Source organism: Lycium ferocissimum, chromosome 8 (assembly GCF_029784015.1).
Source record: "Lycium ferocissimum isolate CSIRO_LF1 chromosome 8, AGI_CSIRO_Lferr_CH_V1, whole genome shotgun sequence".
NCBI lineage: Eukaryota > Viridiplantae > Streptophyta > Magnoliopsida > Solanales > Solanaceae > Lycium > Lycium ferocissimum.
In genome coordinates, this window is record NC_081349.1 from 46,285,129 (window position 1) to 46,304,804 (window position 19,676).

At 35.6% G+C, this 19,676-nt stretch overlaps 3 protein-coding genes across 3 annotated transcripts; 2 read left to right on the forward strand and 1 right to left on the reverse strand.

The window, feature by feature from the left end:
• Window positions 1–2,743: 2,743 nt before the first annotated feature.
• Window positions 2,744–5,724, forward strand: LOC132068636 (cationic peroxidase 1-like). Its single transcript, XM_059462284.1, has 4 exons — window positions 2,744–2,997; window positions 3,616–3,807; window positions 4,311–4,476; window positions 5,145–5,724. The coding sequence occupies exons 1-4, from the start codon at window positions 2,791–2,793 to the stop codon at window positions 5,528–5,530; spliced, it is 951 nt and encodes a 316-aa protein (XP_059318267.1). The 5' UTR covers window positions 2,744–2,790; the 3' UTR covers window positions 5,531–5,724.
• Window positions 5,725–6,827: 1,103 nt separating this feature from the next.
• LOC132067013 (zinc finger protein ZAT4-like) lies at window positions 6,828–8,614 on the reverse strand. Its single transcript, XM_059460181.1, has one exon. The coding sequence runs from the start codon at window positions 8,522–8,524 to the stop codon at window positions 7,118–7,120; it is 1,407 nt and encodes a 468-aa protein (XP_059316164.1). The 5' UTR covers window positions 8,525–8,614; the 3' UTR covers window positions 6,828–7,117.
• A 3,311-nt stretch (window positions 8,615–11,925) lies between these two features.
• LOC132066425 (uncharacterized) lies at window positions 11,926–15,735 on the forward strand. Its single transcript, XM_059459739.1, has 6 exons — window positions 11,926–12,379; window positions 12,444–12,588; window positions 12,756–14,181; window positions 14,322–14,679; window positions 14,831–15,112; window positions 15,710–15,735. Exons 1-6 carry the CDS (start codon window positions 11,926–11,928, stop codon window positions 15,733–15,735), a joined length of 2,691 nt encoding a protein of 896 aa, XP_059315722.1.
• The last annotated feature ends 3,941 nt before the right edge of the window (window positions 15,736–19,676 follow it).

Consider the following 19,676-nt stretch of genomic DNA (forward strand, 5'->3'; position numbering starts at 1 on the left):
TAGAGTATAGCAAAAAGATTAAATTTTCTCGACTAGAGAATTAGGCAGTATTGGCACCTTCTATTTATAATGATTTTCCAATTGGCTTCATCCGGCGGTCAGAAGAATAATAGAACACGAAGTTTGGTAGGTTCATTATACTCGGTGCTAGGAAAAAAAAATTATTATAGAGTATGAACAAAAGCTGATTCAGAATTTCAAGTGGATGAATTTTGGACTATAATTGGCTTTTTGAGTTAATGGGTTGATTATTTTTATATATTAAGTGAATTAGATAGATATGTTCCTTGTAATTATTGAGGGTGTGTTTTGAAGGAAAGGAAAACATTTTTCTGAAAGAAAGTCATGTTCTTATGACAACCAAACACCAAAACAATTCACCAAAACAATTATTTTTCTTGAAAATTAATTTTATTCAAAGGAGGAAAACGATTTTCTTCGCTTATGTGTTTTGCCCTGGCATTATTAAATCTGAAATAGGTTCAAAATTTTATAGTGTTGGATACTGAGACAAGAATTTTTCTCCAAAAGCATTTTTAGATTTTTTTTTTCATACTAAACACACCCTCTAACATGGTTTTACTGTTTTCCACAATCGTAATTCATGATTCAAATGTTTCTTCTTTCTAGTAAAATGTGATTTTGATCAGATTCCTCTACGACTTTGCATGATGCTATAATATTAGAATGTTTGATTTACCTTTGCAATAAATAAAAAATCAAATCTCTTTAGCTACTCTTCACTCATTTTTTTTTCTCAAAAAAAAAAAAAAAAAAAAAACCAAAAAATCTGAGAAATATATATGTTCTATACGTTTATGAGGAAAAATCTAAAAAAATTACTCCATTTTCCAACTTATTTGGAGCTGGGTATTAAGGCTTGACTTTGAGCTGCATGCATGAGGACGAGGGCCATATGAGTAAGTGTCAACTGCCTAAGTTAGAAATTATTGCATAGATTGAATCGATGACTTTTAGAAAGCCAAAATGTAAAACTAATTGAATATTAACAAGTTACAATATTATAATTAAGCAATATCTTATAGTCGTGAATATATAAGGGGAACTTGCCTTTGAAAAACTTAGAGTTGACCATTATCGAGTCTATATACAAAATATCCATTTGCAATCTAGAAATACAAGGATAAGGAATTTTAGCATTAAGACAACTCAAAAGTTGAAAAATTGGTTCCCCAAATGACAAATTAATTACGCGGTTTAGTGGTACTAATTTTATAAACCTGAAATTGACATGACAAAGTCATACAGAATCTTCTTCTCTTTTCCCATCCAAATATAGGATCTAATTCATATGTACAGGTCACGTAAAATTATTTCACACCATAACAGGTCAATTTAATTAACTGATTGCAGCAGGTTATTTTTCTATTTTCAAGGTTATCATTTCATGTATTTTATGAAATTTATTTATTATTGTATGTGAATTTAAGTTGATGATGTACAAAATTTATATGCTGATGATGCATAAAATTTAAACCCTTATACATCCGGAGAGCCTGGAAAGCTAGGTTTCCTAAGATTTAAACTCCTAATTAATTAGACCGTATATATAATACCAATTGACCAAACAAACAAAGATTCTCCAACGTTACTGGTTTCATACGACCTCTTGGTGGGTTGGGTTAGGATCCACAACCCGCCAAGTCCGCACATAATACCCAGAAAAAAAAAAAAAAAAAAAAAAAATCCTGACCAATTTTCTTATATTATATGTTACTTTTGTATAACAGCTTTTTATAACATGTATATTCTAATATTTGCAAAGCCAATATCAAAAGGGTTTTTAGAGAAGTATATTTGATTGGATTGGTACGATCAGATCTCTTTGTAAAAATATTTCATATAACAGGCAAATAAATTCCCTGACCAACTTTTTATATTATATTTACTTTTGTATAACAATATTTATCTATCATTATAAAGATACATTTTTTTGTAAAGTTACTTATCTAACAGCATTATACAAATACCTATTACAGTACTAAACAAAAAATATTCTATTGATTACTAGTAGTACTTATATTTAATTGAAGACATAACTATAAAAAAAAATTGTAAGTTCCAATTATGAGGAATCTGAAACACCACAAGGCTACGTGACTCGATCTTGGGATTATAACAGATTATATCGGGGCGATTATATATATTAGCCAGAGGATTATAACTTGTGAAGTAAAATTAAAATTCTTGTGTCACAGTTAAGTTTATAATGTACTATAACCACGTAACAAGTAAAACTAAAATTCTTGTGTCACAGTTAAGTTTATAATGTACTATATATAACCACGTAAATGTACGTAGCAATCGAAACAAATATACTATTACTATGAGAGTATATACATATATTTAGATATATTATACAGAAAAAATACACAAATTGATCATGCATGAATTTAAACTGGAATAAATATGCTCTGTTTGGTAATACTGGTGTATGTAATGGGCACATTATATTTATCTCATGGTATAAAAACAATTACCTATACCTATAGAACAACATAACTGGCTGCCATTGACCTACAAGCCTTAGAAAAGTATGCTCTGTTTGGTAATGCTGCAAATTTGAATCAGTTGGTATTTTTAAACTCTTAAAAGAAAATGGAATTAATAAAAAACAATTAAGGCAAACTTGACAATTAGGCACACTCTTCCTACTTCCTACTACTATAAATATGTGAATGTAGGAGCTTAATATTCCACATCAAGCAGTGCTAAGCTAGAAACTTAGACAATATCTTCTTCTCCCTTTTAAATTTATAATTTTTCCCCATGGCTAAGATATCATTTGCAGTACTACTAATTATAGTCTCATTTGTTTTTGGAATGAGCTCTGCTCAATTGACTTCCAATTTCTACTCTTCTTCATGTCCAAATGTCCTCTCAGTTATTAAAACAGCTGTGGATTCTGCTATCTCTAAAGAGTCTCGAATGGGGGCTTCTTTGCTTCGTCTTCATTTCCACGATTGCTTTGTTAATGCAAGTTACCTTAGTTACTTTGCACCTTTCATTCTTAATTTATAAGTACTCGATACACCCACCGTCCCAACTTTTGCCACACCTTTCGATTTTCTAGAGTCAAATGAGTTTTTCTTTGATTGTGATTTTTTCATATTCCTTATAGATATTTTGAACTTTCAATTATTGCAACTAAGAGTACTTTTTACATAATTTTTAACTATATAAATTTTATTTCATGAAGTTTAAATATTCCATGTCCAAATTTACAGTTAAAATAAAATATTTGACTCCCAAAATTTAAATGGTACCACATAAATTGAGAAGGAGAGTAGATATTATAACTTTTCTCATTTCATGAGTGGTACTCTCAATGCATATATGTGTCATGCAAATAGATTTTCGAAAAACTTTATTATGTCGCTTAAATAACTTATACAAGTTATATGCGGTTTTTCTGTCTCTTAAGTTGGTGGACCCAAATCTTACACTTTTAGATCCACTAATTTGTGAGACAAAAGAAGCCTCATGTAATTAGTATTTATTGTGTGAGACACAAAATAAAAAAATTCTAAATTTTTCATAGACAACTTTGTTTGATGACAAACAAACATGTGACATATTTACATATTGAATCAGGGTTGTGATGCATCTGTGCTATTAGATGATACGTCAAGTTTCACCGGCGAGAAGACTGCTAATCCGAATAGTGGATCAGTAAGGGGATTTGATGTGATTGATACTATCAAAACTCAAGTGGAGTCATCGTGCGCTGGAGTTGTATCTTGTGCAGACATTTTAGCTGTTGCAGCCAGAGACTCTGTTGTTAAAGTAAGCTAAAATGACAATATACTATTCATTTTGTGTCAGTTTATATGACACTCTTTTCTTTCTAGTCAGTCAAAAAGATGACACATTTATATAATTAGTAACAATTTAATTTTCAACTTTTCAATTTACCCTTAATAAGATGATTTCTAGCAACACAAATATCTATGGCTTGTTTTGAATTTCAAGTGTCAAAAATTTATCTTAATTTTATTCTTAAATTTTATGTCCATCAAACAACACTGCTAAACAAATTCTATAAAATTTAAGTTATAATTTCTTTGTTGTAGGCATGCATGCACGTGCCTAATTACAATAACATTACAATAAACTAGTTGGTTGGGAAAAAGAAAAGAAAGCACGTTGACTATTATATAATTCGAGCATTAGTCAAAAAAGTTTGGATATATAAATTAAATAATTGGATATTATTTTTTAGAGTGTAAATTAGATGGGAAATTCTTGAAACTAATTATATTGGCGTTGACTTGGTCATGATATCTCAGCTTGGTGGACCTAGTTGGACTGTTCTACTCGGCAGAAGGGACTCAACAACTGCGAGTTTGAGTACAGCGAACAGCGACATTCCTGCACCAACTTTGAACCTAAGTGGCCTTATTACTTCCTTCTCTAACAAAGGTTTCAATTCCAGGGAAATGGTGGCTCTTTCAGGTTTATTAATCTCTTTTCTACTTATTGTTAGTATATACAAATTAGATATTCCTTGCTATATATGAATTGTACTTGTAACTTTTCATACTAACTTCTTTTGTTCTTTGTGTTCCACGTGATCAATTTAGAGAGTGTTTGATATATGGCGGAAAATATTTTTAAGAAAAACAAGTTCTGGTGTTTGGTTGTTGGAAAATATTTTCAAGAAAATATTTAACATCAAAAGGAGGAGCATGACTTCGCTCACTTTTTTGGGGTAGTCATTTCCTTCGTAGTTATATCAAGCCGAACTTTATGTCACTAATTTAATCAACACTTTACACATTATTATCAATCTTCCTACTCAAATTTTTCATGAACACTCTATGTCGTTTGCTAATATTGTTATGAATGCTCAATAAATATATTTTTTTCGAAATATATTATCAACTCTCCAACCAAACATATTAGAAATCATTTTGCAAGAAAATATATTTAACAAAATACGTTATTCTGAAAAATAATTTATGTCATACCGAATACAAATGTATAGTATTTATATATACCTTTTCCTAGGGTACCCAACTCATAGAACCTTCTTTTGAACAATGGATCTATTTTAAGTAATCCATTTCATTATAAACTCTTAGAAAGTGGAACTTTAATCAAAATATCTTTGAATTTTGCAGGTTCTCACACACTAGGCCAAGCAAGGTGTACTACTTTTCGTGACCGTCTATACAATGAAACCAACATAAATACATCATTCGCGACATCGCTTAAATCAAATTGTCCACAAAGTGGAAGTGACAACAACATCTCTCCACTAGACATTACAAGCCCAACCACATTTGACATTGCTTACTACAAGAATTTGCGAATTCAAAGGGGTCTTCTTCATTCTGACCAACAACTCTTTAATGGAGGCTCAACGGACTCTATAGTTACCACTTATAGCACCAATTCAGCCACTTTCTTCACTGATTTCGCGAATGCCATGGTTAAAATGGGTAATCTTAGCCCACTTACTGGCACCAACGGACAAATCCGCAAAAATTGCAGGAAAACCAATTAAGGATTCGCATAAAAATGAGATTTTAAGATTTGATCTCGAGATTTCAAGTGTTGCTTATATGTTTTTCGTTTTGTTGTATTGCAAACTTTGATGTTCTACATTTTTAATTTGGAGGTAAAGGTGGTAAAGTCCTCCCCCATCCCCCAAATGTTGTAACTTTTCCATATCTTGAAACAAAATAAGTATTGATTCGATTTTCATGAACTAAAAATCAAAGGTGTGCTTGTATTGACTTATGACATGGGTCATCATGGTCATCATGTATTTTGACAAACACATATTTCATTTGGCACCTCAACTACGGCTTGCACATATTACGTACTTGAGTACATGTCATTCAAAATATATATATTAAACACAAATGATTATACTATATATGTGTGTGTGTGTAACACATCGGTGACATTTGAATTTTGCTAGCTAATTGCCAAGAAAAAAATCTATCCATAAAAATAGAAGAAAAAGCTCCCTCGCCATAGTTGCTAAGATCCACCACCCCTCCATCGTCAGTCATCTTCTCTCATCCTCCTTTCTTCTTATATTTTCAGAAGCCCAGTACTCCCATCATTGTCGATCGCCTCCCTCACTCTCCTCCGTTCTTCTTCCGATCCATTTCCGTTGTCAAGAGGCAAATTAGTAGTTAAAGACTTAGGAGTATCTTTTTTTTCATCTTGTTAATCAAGAGCAAGCTAAACAACACTATACCAACAAGTTATAAAGTATTATAACAACATAGAAACATGCTCAATATATGAATAAGAATATAAATTCTTATAAATTTCGAGCTTGTAGTCGGTCCCAGGGGAGAACCTTGCTGCTTATTTGTTATGTGCCCGCGTCCCTGCGTGGGTTGGCTCGTTCTTCAAGCCCCTGCTCCTCCCTTCCCCCTCTCCCTGTTCCTATCGTCTAAAACAAGGCTATGGCCAGAGTATATTTCCTCACTAATCAATTCAGACCAATTAGGAGACATGCAATTTCTTCATCTTAGGAGACCTGTACATCAATAAATTGTGCAGATGTGCTGAAACCTGATGAATTAGCCTGCTCAAGGAGATTGTTACATCTCGACACACCTTTTTGCATTGTCTCTAATGGACTCGAGCCATTTTAGCTAAATATGCAGCAATCGAATTTGACTATCATGAATATTCACTTAAAAACTTCTTATCTTGCTATTGATTACATTCGAAGAGTAATAATTAAAATTAAAACTACTCCTATAATAGAAAAGGGAAAAAAGAAGAAGCAAAGAAACGCCATGAAATCAGATGTTTGTCAGTTAACTAAATTCGCTTTATTCACATTTAAAACTTAGAAAAAATCTGGAGAGTGCATGTAAGTGTTTTGCACTGGGAAAATTACAACTTGAGAGATGCAAAGTGTATAAAACAATTACAAGATTCTGTATCTATGGTTCCTTACAAAGAAAATGACGAAAAAAGAGAGTACAAATTACAGTATGTGTGTCACCATGTATCATCTGTTATGGTGAATTTGTAATTACAATTTTTGCATATAGATATATACTCAGTTGATGAAGGAGAAAATAAAAAAATTAAAGCAGAAAAACTTAGAGGTGTATATAATTTATGGGTCAGTCCCAACTTGTGTAGTTGGACCAATCCCAACTTGTAACCAGTGAGAGGGATTTTCAGAATTTTTATTCATATCCTTTAATTCACTTAGCTTAGCTAACTTCAATTTACTGTCTGCTTCATCATCTTCTACATTTTGTATTGTACCATTGATGTTGTTGTTGTTACCATTGTTTCCATTATTATTGTTTATGGTTTCATCAAGGTAGTAGTTGTCACTGTTTGCTTCATGAGGATTACTACTCCATGGATGCAAGTGTATTTCTGTTGAGACCTCAAAGCTCAATGGATTCATAGGGTCTCGCCTAATACGCGACATGTCGTCATGTGATATTGGAACGTTGAGATCTAATGCATCACCTGATTTTCGCAAGTTTGATCTTAGATTAATTTGCTCCAGATGACCGTGGAAATTAAATTTTGACGTCGAGTCAGGGGAATTGGAAGTGATCCAATGACACCTTTTGTGCCCACCTAAAGCTTGCCCCGTAGAGAAAACTCTATGGCATATTGAGCATTCATGGATTTTTGATTTCCTCATGGATTTTGGACCTTGCAAAGTGAATTCATCTTGTGTGATATTCATGTCTTGATCATCAATTAAGCTATCATCTAGTTGATCTTGCTTGGCTGCATAACACCCTTTAACCTTCTTGTGACTTGCCCTATGTCCACCTAAAGCTTGGTGGGAGTTGAAGACTTTCTTGCAAGCTTTGCATTCAAACAATCCTTTATTAGAAACCCCTTTAGCCTTGTTGTCAAACGGTACACGAGTACTCACTAGTGGGGTTAGGTAGTTCATCGGGTTCCTGGCCCGCTCCTCCTCCTTGCTAGCCGAGGCACACGACTCCTCTGGCTCAACCAACGATGTGTCAACCCTCGCGTTGGCTAAATCTATAAGGCATTTTGCGAGGAGAAGGTCTTCGTCCTCGCTTGATGGATAAGTTGAAGTACTAATAGTTCCAATTTTTGTTCTCAAAGACCTCTTCCTTTTAGACCATCCATAACCTTTTCTTCCACCATTATTAATGTAGTCCTCGCCCTCTGAACCGGGAGATGATACTAGGGATTCTGCGTCTTCTGAACTACATTTTCCATGTTCAAGAAAAGATTTCCAGGACGAGAATTCTTTCCCACAATTCTCACAAACTCTATTGCTCTTTTGTCGATTAGGGTTCGTTCTTAATTGATACATCCTTTTATTACCTCCCTTGACACTCCCTCCAAACTTATCTTCCCAATCACTAGCTGGATCATCGTCATCTATATTTGTACCTTCATCTCCAATACCATGAGCTCTCATATGTCCACCTAGAGCTCTCCCACATACAAAACCTTTCTTGCAAACCCTACAATAATGCTTAAAAATTGGTTGTTGTTCTTGATCTATACAAGCCATGATGTTCTACTTCAAACATTAATGAGAAGAAAGAAAATATAATTTATAAGAAGCAAATTTCAGTTGATAGAATGAAGAGACTAGAAAAGGTGGGAGGATTGTGCATGCATGGGAGAGTTTGTTGTTCTTGTACTAGAAGTTGTTGTGAGCTTGTACGGTGAGAAAAAAATTACTCCTAGTTTTTAGTTGGAGTAGTGGTTTGTGGAGGGGAGTTTAGAGGTAGAGAGAAAAATAGGAGTGTAAGTGAAAGTGGGGAGTGAGAGTTGACAAGTGGAAGGAGAGTAGTAAGGCCTAAGGGAGTGAAGAACTAATTTTATCACAATTTTTTTATGAAACAACCAAATGGACGGCGGAAATAATAACATTACACATGGTGGAGTCATTAAAGTTGATAGAATTAGGGGTCATTTGGTTTAAACACAATTAGTAAAGCAGAGATTATAGTACATGAATTATTTCTTACTTAATATATTAAAAATTAATATACATGCATATTTAAGATGTGTTATCTTTTCAAAACAAAATAAAAGTTTATTCGCTATTAATTAAACAGGTTAGTTTTGTCATTTTAGTTGTTATTCATGTATCTTGAATACTCGTATTCATGCATTCTATCCGGCATAAAATATAGAGAATTAAACATTCTCGCATAACTTATGCGGATATTACCAATTTAATAAGGCCAACTAAATGTTGTGTTTAGTCATAAGACGTTATTTTTTATTGCAAACCAACTACACGTGGTATTACTTGTGCGAAAATTCATTATTTTTTGTTAGCAAACCAAACAACTCCTTAGTTTTCTTTTTTCGACGGAACGACCCCTCAGTTTTTCTCGTTTGTCCGCCAAAGGTATAGAGAACGAAATTATAGTGGTTCCAACTGCTAAACATAGTTCGTTCCATTCAATTCAAAGCCATTTAAATTACTACTTGCAGCGTCCTCAATGCGCCTTCATATGTCGATTGGTTCTAGCTGCTTTTTATATAGTACTTTCTTCATACAAAATTAAATTCCTGAGATTGTCTATTAGTATTATTTTTCATTATAATAATATAATTTTAGAATAATACTTCCTGCTTCAAAAGAAAAGAAAGATATGATTAATGAGGGTGTAAATGAAAAAGTTTCATGTTAAAAGCATCATTAGTCATGCATTACAATAAAATCACAAAAAGTATATTATTAAGTTTAATACTTATGGTGTGGTAAACAATTCATACGAAACATCTCACATTGTACTCTCACATTATACTTCTTTTTATTCAATTACCCAGATGAAAGTCTGTTTTGTTGTATTCAACAAAAAGGAGCAGAGGGGACTGAGCCTAACCTCACTATAACACAGTTGAAGTTAAAAAAGGTGGTGATGGTATCACCGAAAAAAACCAGAAGGAAAAAAATTACAAACCTTCTAGCTCAGCATCCTATGTACAAACTAACTAGCTAATATAGAATTTTGCTTTGTCAGATTTTGTTCTAATGCTAGGCATTTGCCTCTTGTCGAGTTGAACCAATCCATTAGCATGTCTTGGCAGTTGGCTGAAGGACTAGAACATGATGTTCTGAGAAGATGTGGTTTGGCAAGGAAATCGACCACTTGGTTTCCTTCTCTGTAGCAATAACTCGCTTGTACACCATATTGATTTTTCAAGTTAACAATTCTGTCAACAACCTGTTTCAACCTCAAATCAATGGTATCTCCATTAACCAACATTGAGTATAACCAGGGAATCAAGTTCCAAATAAAATTAGCGTGTCTCTGAAGACAACACCGTTTCATTCGCCATGATACCCATCTCGGCAAACCGGCCATTTTTTTTCACAGCGGAAGATTATTTCGGCAGGCTTGCCGAAGAATGTAAACTCACCCTCATAGGTAAGTTTTACAAAGCAAAGCCTTCTATGGATGAGCTTAGGAAAATTTTCTTTAGACAAATTCACTTGAATGGTAAGGTTACCATAGCCTTCGTTGATCATAGGCATGTCTATCTTGATTTCTCGAATGAAATTGACTATAATCATGTTCTTTTCAAAGAATTTGTTGACATTGGTGAATCACCGATGAAAATTCTTAAATGGACTTCAGATTTCAATCCCGATGAAGAAACATCAATAGTGCCTGTTTGGATTCTTATACATCAACTTCCATGGCATCTATTTAAGTGGAATATCATCTCTAAGCTTATCAGAGAAGTAGGTGTAGCTATTGCACCTGACCAAGCTACTTACTCCAAGAGTGTTGGGAATAAAATAGACCCGCAAAAATAATATTCACGGTATTAGTGATAAACCAAAATTAGATCACTTTGGCATGGTTAAAGAGATAAAATTGATAATCTGAAGATGGCAAATGGCTCGAATAAGAAAAACCACTATGAAGAATATCCAAGCTACTGCCTTTTACTGTGTATAAAGGTATAAATACCTAAGACTCAATACAGGAAAAGAAAAACACTCTTTTGATTTTTGAGACTTACTCAATATCAAGAGCATAATACAAAAGGAGATGGAAGCTAAAATTGAGAAAGAATGTATTGATTCAGTTGAGATTTTGGTGTGTCTAGCAAATGATTTTGGTGTTTGGTGTGTTTACAATGAACAAAAGAACCCATTTATAGGAAGAAATTTCTATGATGAGGTCAAACCAATTATGATCAAATGGAGAATGTACATCCCAAAACAAAAAGAAAAATTGGCTTGTGAACCATGGAGTCCACAAACTTCCTAATGTATAATTTGTCAAAGGAAGAAAAATCTTCCTTCCTTAAATTATGGAATAGGGGACTGGACCCCACAAAGAGTAGGGGAAATGTTGCCAAAGTCAAGGTGGAAATAGATCTTCTCAAACCAAAATTAGATCAGATTTGGCTTGGTTTCAAGAGATTTGATGGATCTGAAGATGGCAAATGGCTCGATATAGACTATGAAAAAGTTCCAAGCTACAGCCTCTACTGCAAAATACAAGGTCACCTCGAATCTCAATGCAGGAACAAGGCTAGAGATGAGAGGATCAAAATGCAAAAAGAGGAACAATACAAAAAGGAGATGGAAGCTAAAATTAAGAAAGAGTTGATTCAGTTGGCTTTCAGACTGTCAATAGAAAGAGAGGTTTCAATAACAAAAGAACCAATGTCTAGCAAGCAAAAGTGGCTCAAACCAAGGCTGCTCAAATGGAGAATGTCCCCCAAAATCCAAAACAGAACAAAGGCATCACAATAAATGAACCTATGGAGAACAACAAACTTCCTATCCTTGTTGAAGTTCCGGGCAAAGGAAAGGGTGTTGATACCTCTAATCAGACCAACACTTTTGATCATGGTAACAAGAGGAAAAAGAAAGTGTAAAGAAATGGAATAAACCAGAAGGCCTCTCAGAACGTGACTCTGAGCAAATCCCAAATGTCCAATGATACAAACTCTACAGAGCAAAATCAAATAAACACTGGAAATCAAGTGCAAGATTTTGATAAGAAGCAACAAGAAAAGGGCCAAAGTTCTACTCAAATTTTGAATACCTTAAGCTCCCCTCCAGATGAGAATACCAATCAAATGAATCCCCTTTCAAACACCGCTATGGTTACTAACAATGATAATACTATGTCTCAAGGAGAACAGATTCAAATTGATAGTCAGGGTGACACTGAGCTAGTTACTATCTCAAATGAGAACAACGATGTCCATCCCCAAAATAAGAATCACAAACACGACACTGATCCTGGAGAAGCTCGCAACAATTATTTCAAATTGATAAGTGGTACTTCTCTGGATAAAGTCCATCAAACTTTGACAGATGATGATGATAGCTTAGATAATAGTGACTATATGGAACAAGAAGAGAGCACTGATGCTAGTGGTGAATCTGCTAGGTCTTGAAAGTGAAGAAGCTTATAGTGATGATCTTATTGAAACTCTGATAGAAAAATCTAGTCCTCAAGCTTTGGTTGATGTTACTGTCGGCTCCACTTTTGAGAACATCTTAGATTCTGGTCACTTTTCTCCTAGACACTCCATAGAGACTGATATTAGAGGTAGAGGAAGAGGAATCTTGGGGTTCCAACAAAGGTCAGCAGAACATACATTTGGAGTTTTAAAATTAACCTCCAACAAAATCAAAGATCCAGCCATAAAAGGATCCCAAAACCAAGCATTCCTTAAAAAATAGATAAAGTTTAATTAACATATATAAATATATTTTAAATGTGTACACATTATATTTGATCATGTTTAAGTAACACCAAACCAAACCCTTATACTGGAATATTAGGAGCATCAGGAGTTCCTAATACAGGGGCAGAGCTCAAAATCAAAGAGAGACTTAAACAACTTATCATGTTTAAGTCCTTATACTGGAATATTAGGAGCAAAACTTCTAGAGAGACTATTATTGCCCTTACTGAACCTTTTCATAAAGACAATAAGTTGGACAAATACAAAAGGATCCTTAGCTACCATTATGCCCATTCCAATTACAATAGTCAGATATGGATTTTTTGGGATTCTAACACTGACTGCACCATCAGTGATGAGGATGATCAACAAGTTACTTGTACAATTACCATTAATGGCACTCCCCTTTTGATTACTTATATCTATGCCAAATGTGATGCTCAACTTAGAGTTGACCTTCGGAATAAACTCAGAAGTATTAGTGATAACTACAACTTACCATGGCTAGTCACTGGAGACTTTAATTGCATTATTGATCCAGTTGAAAAGAAAGGCCGTTCTCTCCACAGGATGTCTAAATGTATGGAATTCATTCAGTGTATCATGGATTGTGAACTTCTTGATGCAGGCTATACTGGTTCTCCTTTTACTTGGTGTAATGGTTGGGTAACTGACAGGAGAGTTTGGCAAAGGCTTGATAGAGCTCTTACTAATCATCTTTGGGTGAACACTTTTGATACTACTAATGTTTATCATTTGATCAAGACTGGCTATGATCACTCCCCTTTACTCATTATTGCTAACTCTTCACATAGAAATCCCATCAAATATTTTAAGTTCCTCGACTTCTGGATTGAGGAGCCTAATTTCTTGAATATTGTTGAGCAAGCTTGGAGTATAGATGTGGATGGCTCTCCACTATGGAAATTTCATCTCAAACTCAAAAACACCTCCAAAATGCTTTCTGCCTGGTCTTGGAATACTATTGGTAATATCTTCACCAATATAAAAGTCCTGGAAGAAAAAGTTACTGATCTGGAAAATCTCTCCATTAGAGACAACTCTGAGATTAACAGGACAACCTTTAATCAAGCCAATGTTGAATTAATCAGGGCTTACAAAAAAGAAGAATCCTACTGGAAACAAAAGTTTGGTATTAAATCTTTTGTGGAAGGAGAAGTTAACTCTACGTTCTTCCATTCTATTGAGAAAGGGAGGAAAATGAGGCTTAATCTTACTAGTATCCAAGATGATCATGGCAACTGGATCAGTGGTGATGATAATATTGCTCAGCAAGCTGTGCAATTCTTTGAGAATCAATTCACTAAGGAAGATACTTTGATGGATGACAATGTCATGAACCATATACCAAAGATCATTAGTGAGGAGGAAAACACCATGTTACTAGATTCACCTTCCATGGATGAATTGAAAGATATCATTTTCTCTATGAGCACTCATAGTGCCCCTGGACCATATGGCTTTTTTGTAAATTCTATCATACTTGCTGGGATGTTATAAATGAGGATCTTCTGCTCATGGTTCTGGTTTTTTTTGCTGGCACCCCTTTACCTAGGCCCGTTACTCATACCTGCCTCATCATGATTCGTAAAATTTATTCTCCTCAGCACTTCTCTGATCTCAGGCTAATTATTCTTAGCAATTTCTCTAACAAAATTATCTCTAAGCTAATGAACCAGAGATTGACACCCGTTATGCAGAAGATTATCTCTCCCTATCAAACAAGTTTCATTAAAGGGAGGTCCATTTCAGAGAACATCATCTTGACTCAAGAAATGGTACATAACATTAATCAGTCTCTTCAGCATGGAAATATTATTCTGAAATTAGATATGGCAAAAGCCTATGACAGAGTGAATTGGGATTTTTTGTGTTTGATCATGAAAAGAATGGGATTTTCTAATCTCTGGATTGACAGAATCTGGCGACTCATTTCTAATGTCTGGTACTCCATCGACTTGAATGGTACTAGACATGGCTTCTTCAACTCCAGCAGAGGACTAAAATAGGGAGACCCCTTATCCCCCTCTCTTTTGTTATTAGTGTTGAAATTTTATCTAGAATTTTAACTAACCTTCCTAATGAAGGATTCATAACCTACTCTTGTGATAAGAAGGGCTTTCCTTAGGTGATCTTCCTTCCCTCAATCCAATGATGTCAAAACTGGATGCTTATGAAAAGATCTCTGGCCAAATAATCAATAGAAGGAAATCTGGATTCTTAGTGTCAGCAAACTTTCCAGCTGAATGCATAAATGATGTTGAGAACATTACTGGATTCTCTCAACTACAATTCCCCATGAAATACCTTGGTTGTCCCATTTACAGAGGCACAAACAAGATTGTATACTACAACAACATGGTTGCTAAGGTCTCCAACAGATTGCAAGGGTGGCAAGGTAAGTTACTAGCCGTTGGAGGTAAAGCTAACCTTATCAAATATATTCTTTACTCTCTCTCTCTACACTTGTTCTTGTCTCCTATCCCCCTATGAAGGTGTTTTCTCAAATTGAATCCATTATTACTAATTTCTTCTAGGGTCAAGAAGACAAAAAAACAAGACCGAAAGCTTGGGAAGATCTTTGTTTCCCCATCCTAGAGGGTGGTATTGGATTTAGATCTTTAAAAGATTTCTGTATCACTTTCTCTCCAAGGCTTAGTGGAATTTTAGGACTAATCATAGTCTGTTGAGGGAATTTCTCCAAGCTAAATATTGCAAAAGGAAACACCCAGTCCTCAGAGATTGGTCCTATGGTCATCATTATTGGAAAAGGCTCATGGATATCGAAAAAGTTGTTGAAAACATCATCCTATGGAAGATTGGCAAAGGTAATATGTCATTCTGATGGGATAACTGATCTGGAAAGGGTGCCTTGGCTAAACTCATTAACTATCACAATGCCCTAAAAAATACTATGGATAAGCAATTCTTTCATGAGAGGGGTTGGAACATCCCTCTTCTCAATAAGGAACTTCCTTTCTATATTGTTAATCAGGTCAAACAGGTAGAGATCCATTATAATTATGATGACTGGCCTATTTGGACTATTGATACTGTCACGACCCGAACTACGGGCCGTGACGGGTATCCGGGGCTAACCACCGAACACCGCTCACTTTACTGCTCATCTGCTATCATTCATACTATATGCTCATTATCATATAAGACTGCCATTTTCTGAAATACATTTGCTTTTATAAACATAAGCCCTTCGGCGATCAAAGTAATATATACATGCATATACATAAAGCCATGGGACCATACTATCCACACCGCGTATCTACGAGCCTCTCTAGAATACTAGACATATGGACGGGACAGACCCCGTCATGCCCAAAATATGAATATACAAATATGTACCAAAAAGAATAATCGTGACACCTCCGAATATGGAGTGCTCTCAAATCGCCACTAGCTCCTATGAGTCCTGTCACCTCCTGTCTACTGTGGGCATGAACACAGCGTCGAAGAAAGGACGTCGTATTTAATATTGTACCGAGTATGTAAGGCATACACAATAATGAATCATCAATGAAATAAGGAGGCATCAATACGGAGCAATAGAATCGATCGAATCATAAAGTACATCATACATACCGGCTTACTTTCATACTCATCATCATCTCATATATGCATAAATGTATAGTTCGCCCGACCATATAGGTACGGTGTAATAATCAATAGCATTAGCATCATCATTAGCTTGCGTCCGTGCATCCCGCATCGAGGATATATTCATCTCACGCCGCCCACTAGTGGTGTACGCCCATGCCATTTGGCCATGGTGTGTATATAAATTTCGCCTTGGCGTGTTGCCGACCATATAGGCGCGGTGTGATATCATCATATACTCATTACATCATGCTTATCATAATATGCTTATCATAACTCATCATAGTATGCTTGTCATCATTTACTTATCACAATACATGCATAGAGACTCTTAGACATCATACTTTATCGGGGTGACGTAAGGTCGTGGGCCCCCGATGTCATTATGGGTATTCACAAGTATCCTGCCTCACCTTGAAGGAACAATGTTATAGCCCGTATTTCATACGTTCGGATGTTGTGAGATAATGGTGAGAAATTAAGGACAAGACTATGTTCCAAAAATAATTTTAATGTATGAGTTATTAGGAATATTATTTATGAACATTGGTGTCGTGGAAATGTTGAAAAAGGGTTAAGGGTAAAAGGAAAATTTGCAAAGTGGCATTATGGGAATAATGCGGAAGCCAAGAGGGCAAAATGGTAATTTCACAAAGTCCAAGAAAACCTTTGAAAGGTCAAAGTTTGCATAAGAAGGAATTGGTCATCTTATGGGAAATATGAAGAAAATTCTAGAAAAAAAAAAGAAGGAGAAAAAGAAAAGAAAACTCTAGAAAAAAAAAAGGATGAAGAAAGAGGGCATGTGCCCCTCACATGCTTGTAGAGCTATATATATAGATATGTGGCCATCTTTTAATTGAAGAGAGTGGAAGAGAAAGAAAGAACAAGCAAAACAAAAAAAAACAAAAAAAGAGAAGGGAGAGGGGTTCGACAACAAGGTCCAAGAGGGAGTGAAGGGAAAAATATTTTCTTCTATTATTTCCACTAAATGGAAGGTCCTTTATGACATGGAAGAGTTGTTGGAACAAGTAGAACACTTATTCTTGCAAAGTTACAATTCTAGCCAAGTGAGGAATCAAAGGAAAAGGTAAGGTTTCATCTCTTTAGCATGTTGTGGATGGTTTGTATATGTTGTAGGTTGAAGAAATGGATGAAATATATGAAAATATGTATGTTGCATGTTGGCCGAATATATGTGTAGTGTTGGATTGAGGTGATGAATTAATATTATTTAGTAATTTGATTGTTGAGTTGTGGATGGTAGTTGATATGGCCGAATATAGTAGTATGTGTAGAAGTGAGGAATTAATTTTATTTAATAGTTTGGTTGCTATTGTAATGTATAGAAGTGAATGAAAATTCATGAAAATCTATGTGAGAAGTGTTGTGGCCGAATGGTAGAAGATTTGGTAAGTTGTGGTAAATTGACGTAATTTGATATTCTAGTTGTTGTCATTATGGATTATGTGGTGTTGAATGAAGGGTGTTGTTGAAGTTAACATATATGAATAACGATGACATGTATGGTTGTTGTGGAAATGGAAGGTTTCGGGTAAAGCAAAATGTTGATTGAGTTGTTGAAAGATTATGTAAATTAAATTGAATTGAATTGAATATGAATGGAATGTTGTTAGTAAGATTGTTGGCATTGTTGTTGGTTTGGCCGAGTTGAATTCTCGGATTGTTGCTAATGGATGAAATGGGCCGAGCCATATTCTCGGGACGGTGTATTTACAGGGGAGACTTACTTAAATTTGTCACAGATTATAAGTAAATGTATTTGAAAGGTTAAGAGAGGCATATGATAATGAACCTAACAATTGCGTTAATCGTCTTGAATGTAGACTAGCGGCAACAAGTTTGGACGAATAGGCGTAGCTAGTAAGGCGTGGCGCAGGTATGTTAAGGCTCGTCCCTTTTCTTTCTATGGCATGATCTGTACGCGAGACTTAATAAATGCTTCCATAACGTCCCTATTTTAAAAGTCACAAGTTATGATTCCATGACATGAATTCTTTTCTAAAAGTCTACAAATGTTTTCTAAAAATATTCGTTTTCTCCAAAATTAAGTTTTATGATTCTTGAAAGCTTTTACGATTAAGATGACGAATATGATTTTTCAATGGGAATGACAATGTCCAATATGAGAGAATGTCTATGTTGAATATGTCGAGAGTATGTTCCTATCATGAAATATGATGACATGAAAATATGAAACTATTTCTTGAGTTCTCAATTCTACTTGTGGACAATGACTATCTTAAAGATTCCGAGTATATGAAACGACGCCTTGTGATCCGGTTCTATGTGTCCCGATGATGTTGCTCTTCATTGATAGTCTCGCCTTATAGTACTAGTTCCTTCAAGGTGAGACAAGCGCCCATAGTTATTCCATAATGTAATCGGAGGTTTCCGACCTTACGTCACTCCGATAAAGTTATAGCTTTTGATTGGGCTCCAATGCATGCTCATGAAGGATGTTACACTCGCCTGAAGAGGTCGGGCATGACCACCTTGCGGTAGCGTAGTGGGCGGCGCATTGACTATGCGGCTTGAGGCCGGGCATGACCACCATGACTACGCCGGCCTAGGGCGGTCGGGCATGACCACCACGGTAAGCGTAGTGGGCGGCGTATGATTACACCGGCCTACTTGGCCGGCACGACCCCACTGCTGGCGGCCGCAAGAGATTTACCCGGACGCGAGAGGTCTTGGACGCGGGCTAATGATGTTATGTGGATTCGGAAGCGAGCATGGATGCATATAAGAGTAACGAAGCATGCATGACTCCGCCTTAAGAGGCACTGAGATGTCAGACTATTTTACAAGACATGATATGTTCTACGGCTCCATCCTCGTTATCACTCACGAGTACAGTTTTTTACTATGTTGCTACTCATAGCTATATCTCCGTTATGTTACTATTCGTACTTACATACTCGGCACAATGCTCGTACCGACCCCTCTTCTTCTGGGGCCGCGTTCATGCCGCGTGTGCACACCGGATGGACGAGAAGCCGGGATAGAAGACGTTCCGGGAGTTGGCGCCCCACTTGTTCTTGGAGGCCGCCGAGTCGCAGCTTATGTGCTAGATCTCCGGATTGAAGTTGAGAACTTTGCAGTGAAGTCATGTCAGTGTAGTATGTCAGTTCGGACAGCGGCTTCATCAGCCAACGCGTCCTGTTGTTTTATGTTTCAAAAAAAAAAAAAAAAAAAAAATCTGGAGGCTTATCTACGTTTTCTATTACTTGTTGACGTAAGAATTTTTGGAAGATTTGATATGTAACGAGAGTCAGCGGGTTCGCTCGGCTCCAAACGTGGGGTCGGGTGCCCATCACACCCTAGTAAAG

Bases quoted from the DNA above. Each gene is read 5' to 3' on its own strand.
- LOC132066425 (XM_059459739.1), top strand. From the start codon at position 11,926: ATGTCCAATGATACAAACTCTACAGAGCAAAATCAAATAAACACTGGA. The intron at 12,589-12,755 runs GTCAGCAGAACA...ATCATGTTTAAG, and splicing joins ATCTTGGGGTTCCAACAAAG to TAACACCAAACCAAACCCTT. The intron at 14,182-14,321 runs GTAAATTCTATC...TATTCTCCTCAG, and splicing joins CTGGACCATATGGCTTTTTT to CACTTCTCTGATCTCAGGCT.
- LOC132068636 (XM_059462284.1), top strand. From the start codon at position 2,791: ATGGCTAAGATATCATTTGCAGTACTACTAATTATAGTCTCATTTGTT. The intron at 2,998-3,615 runs GCAAGTTACCTT...ATATTGAATCAG, and splicing joins TCCACGATTGCTTTGTTAAT to GGTTGTGATGCATCTGTGCT. The intron at 4,477-5,144 runs GTTTATTAATCT...TGAATTTTGCAG, and splicing joins GGAAATGGTGGCTCTTTCAG to GTTCTCACACACTAGGCCAA.
- LOC132067013 (XM_059460181.1), bottom strand. From the start codon at position 8,524: ATGGCTTGTATAGATCAAGAACAACAACCAATTTTTAAGCATTATTGT.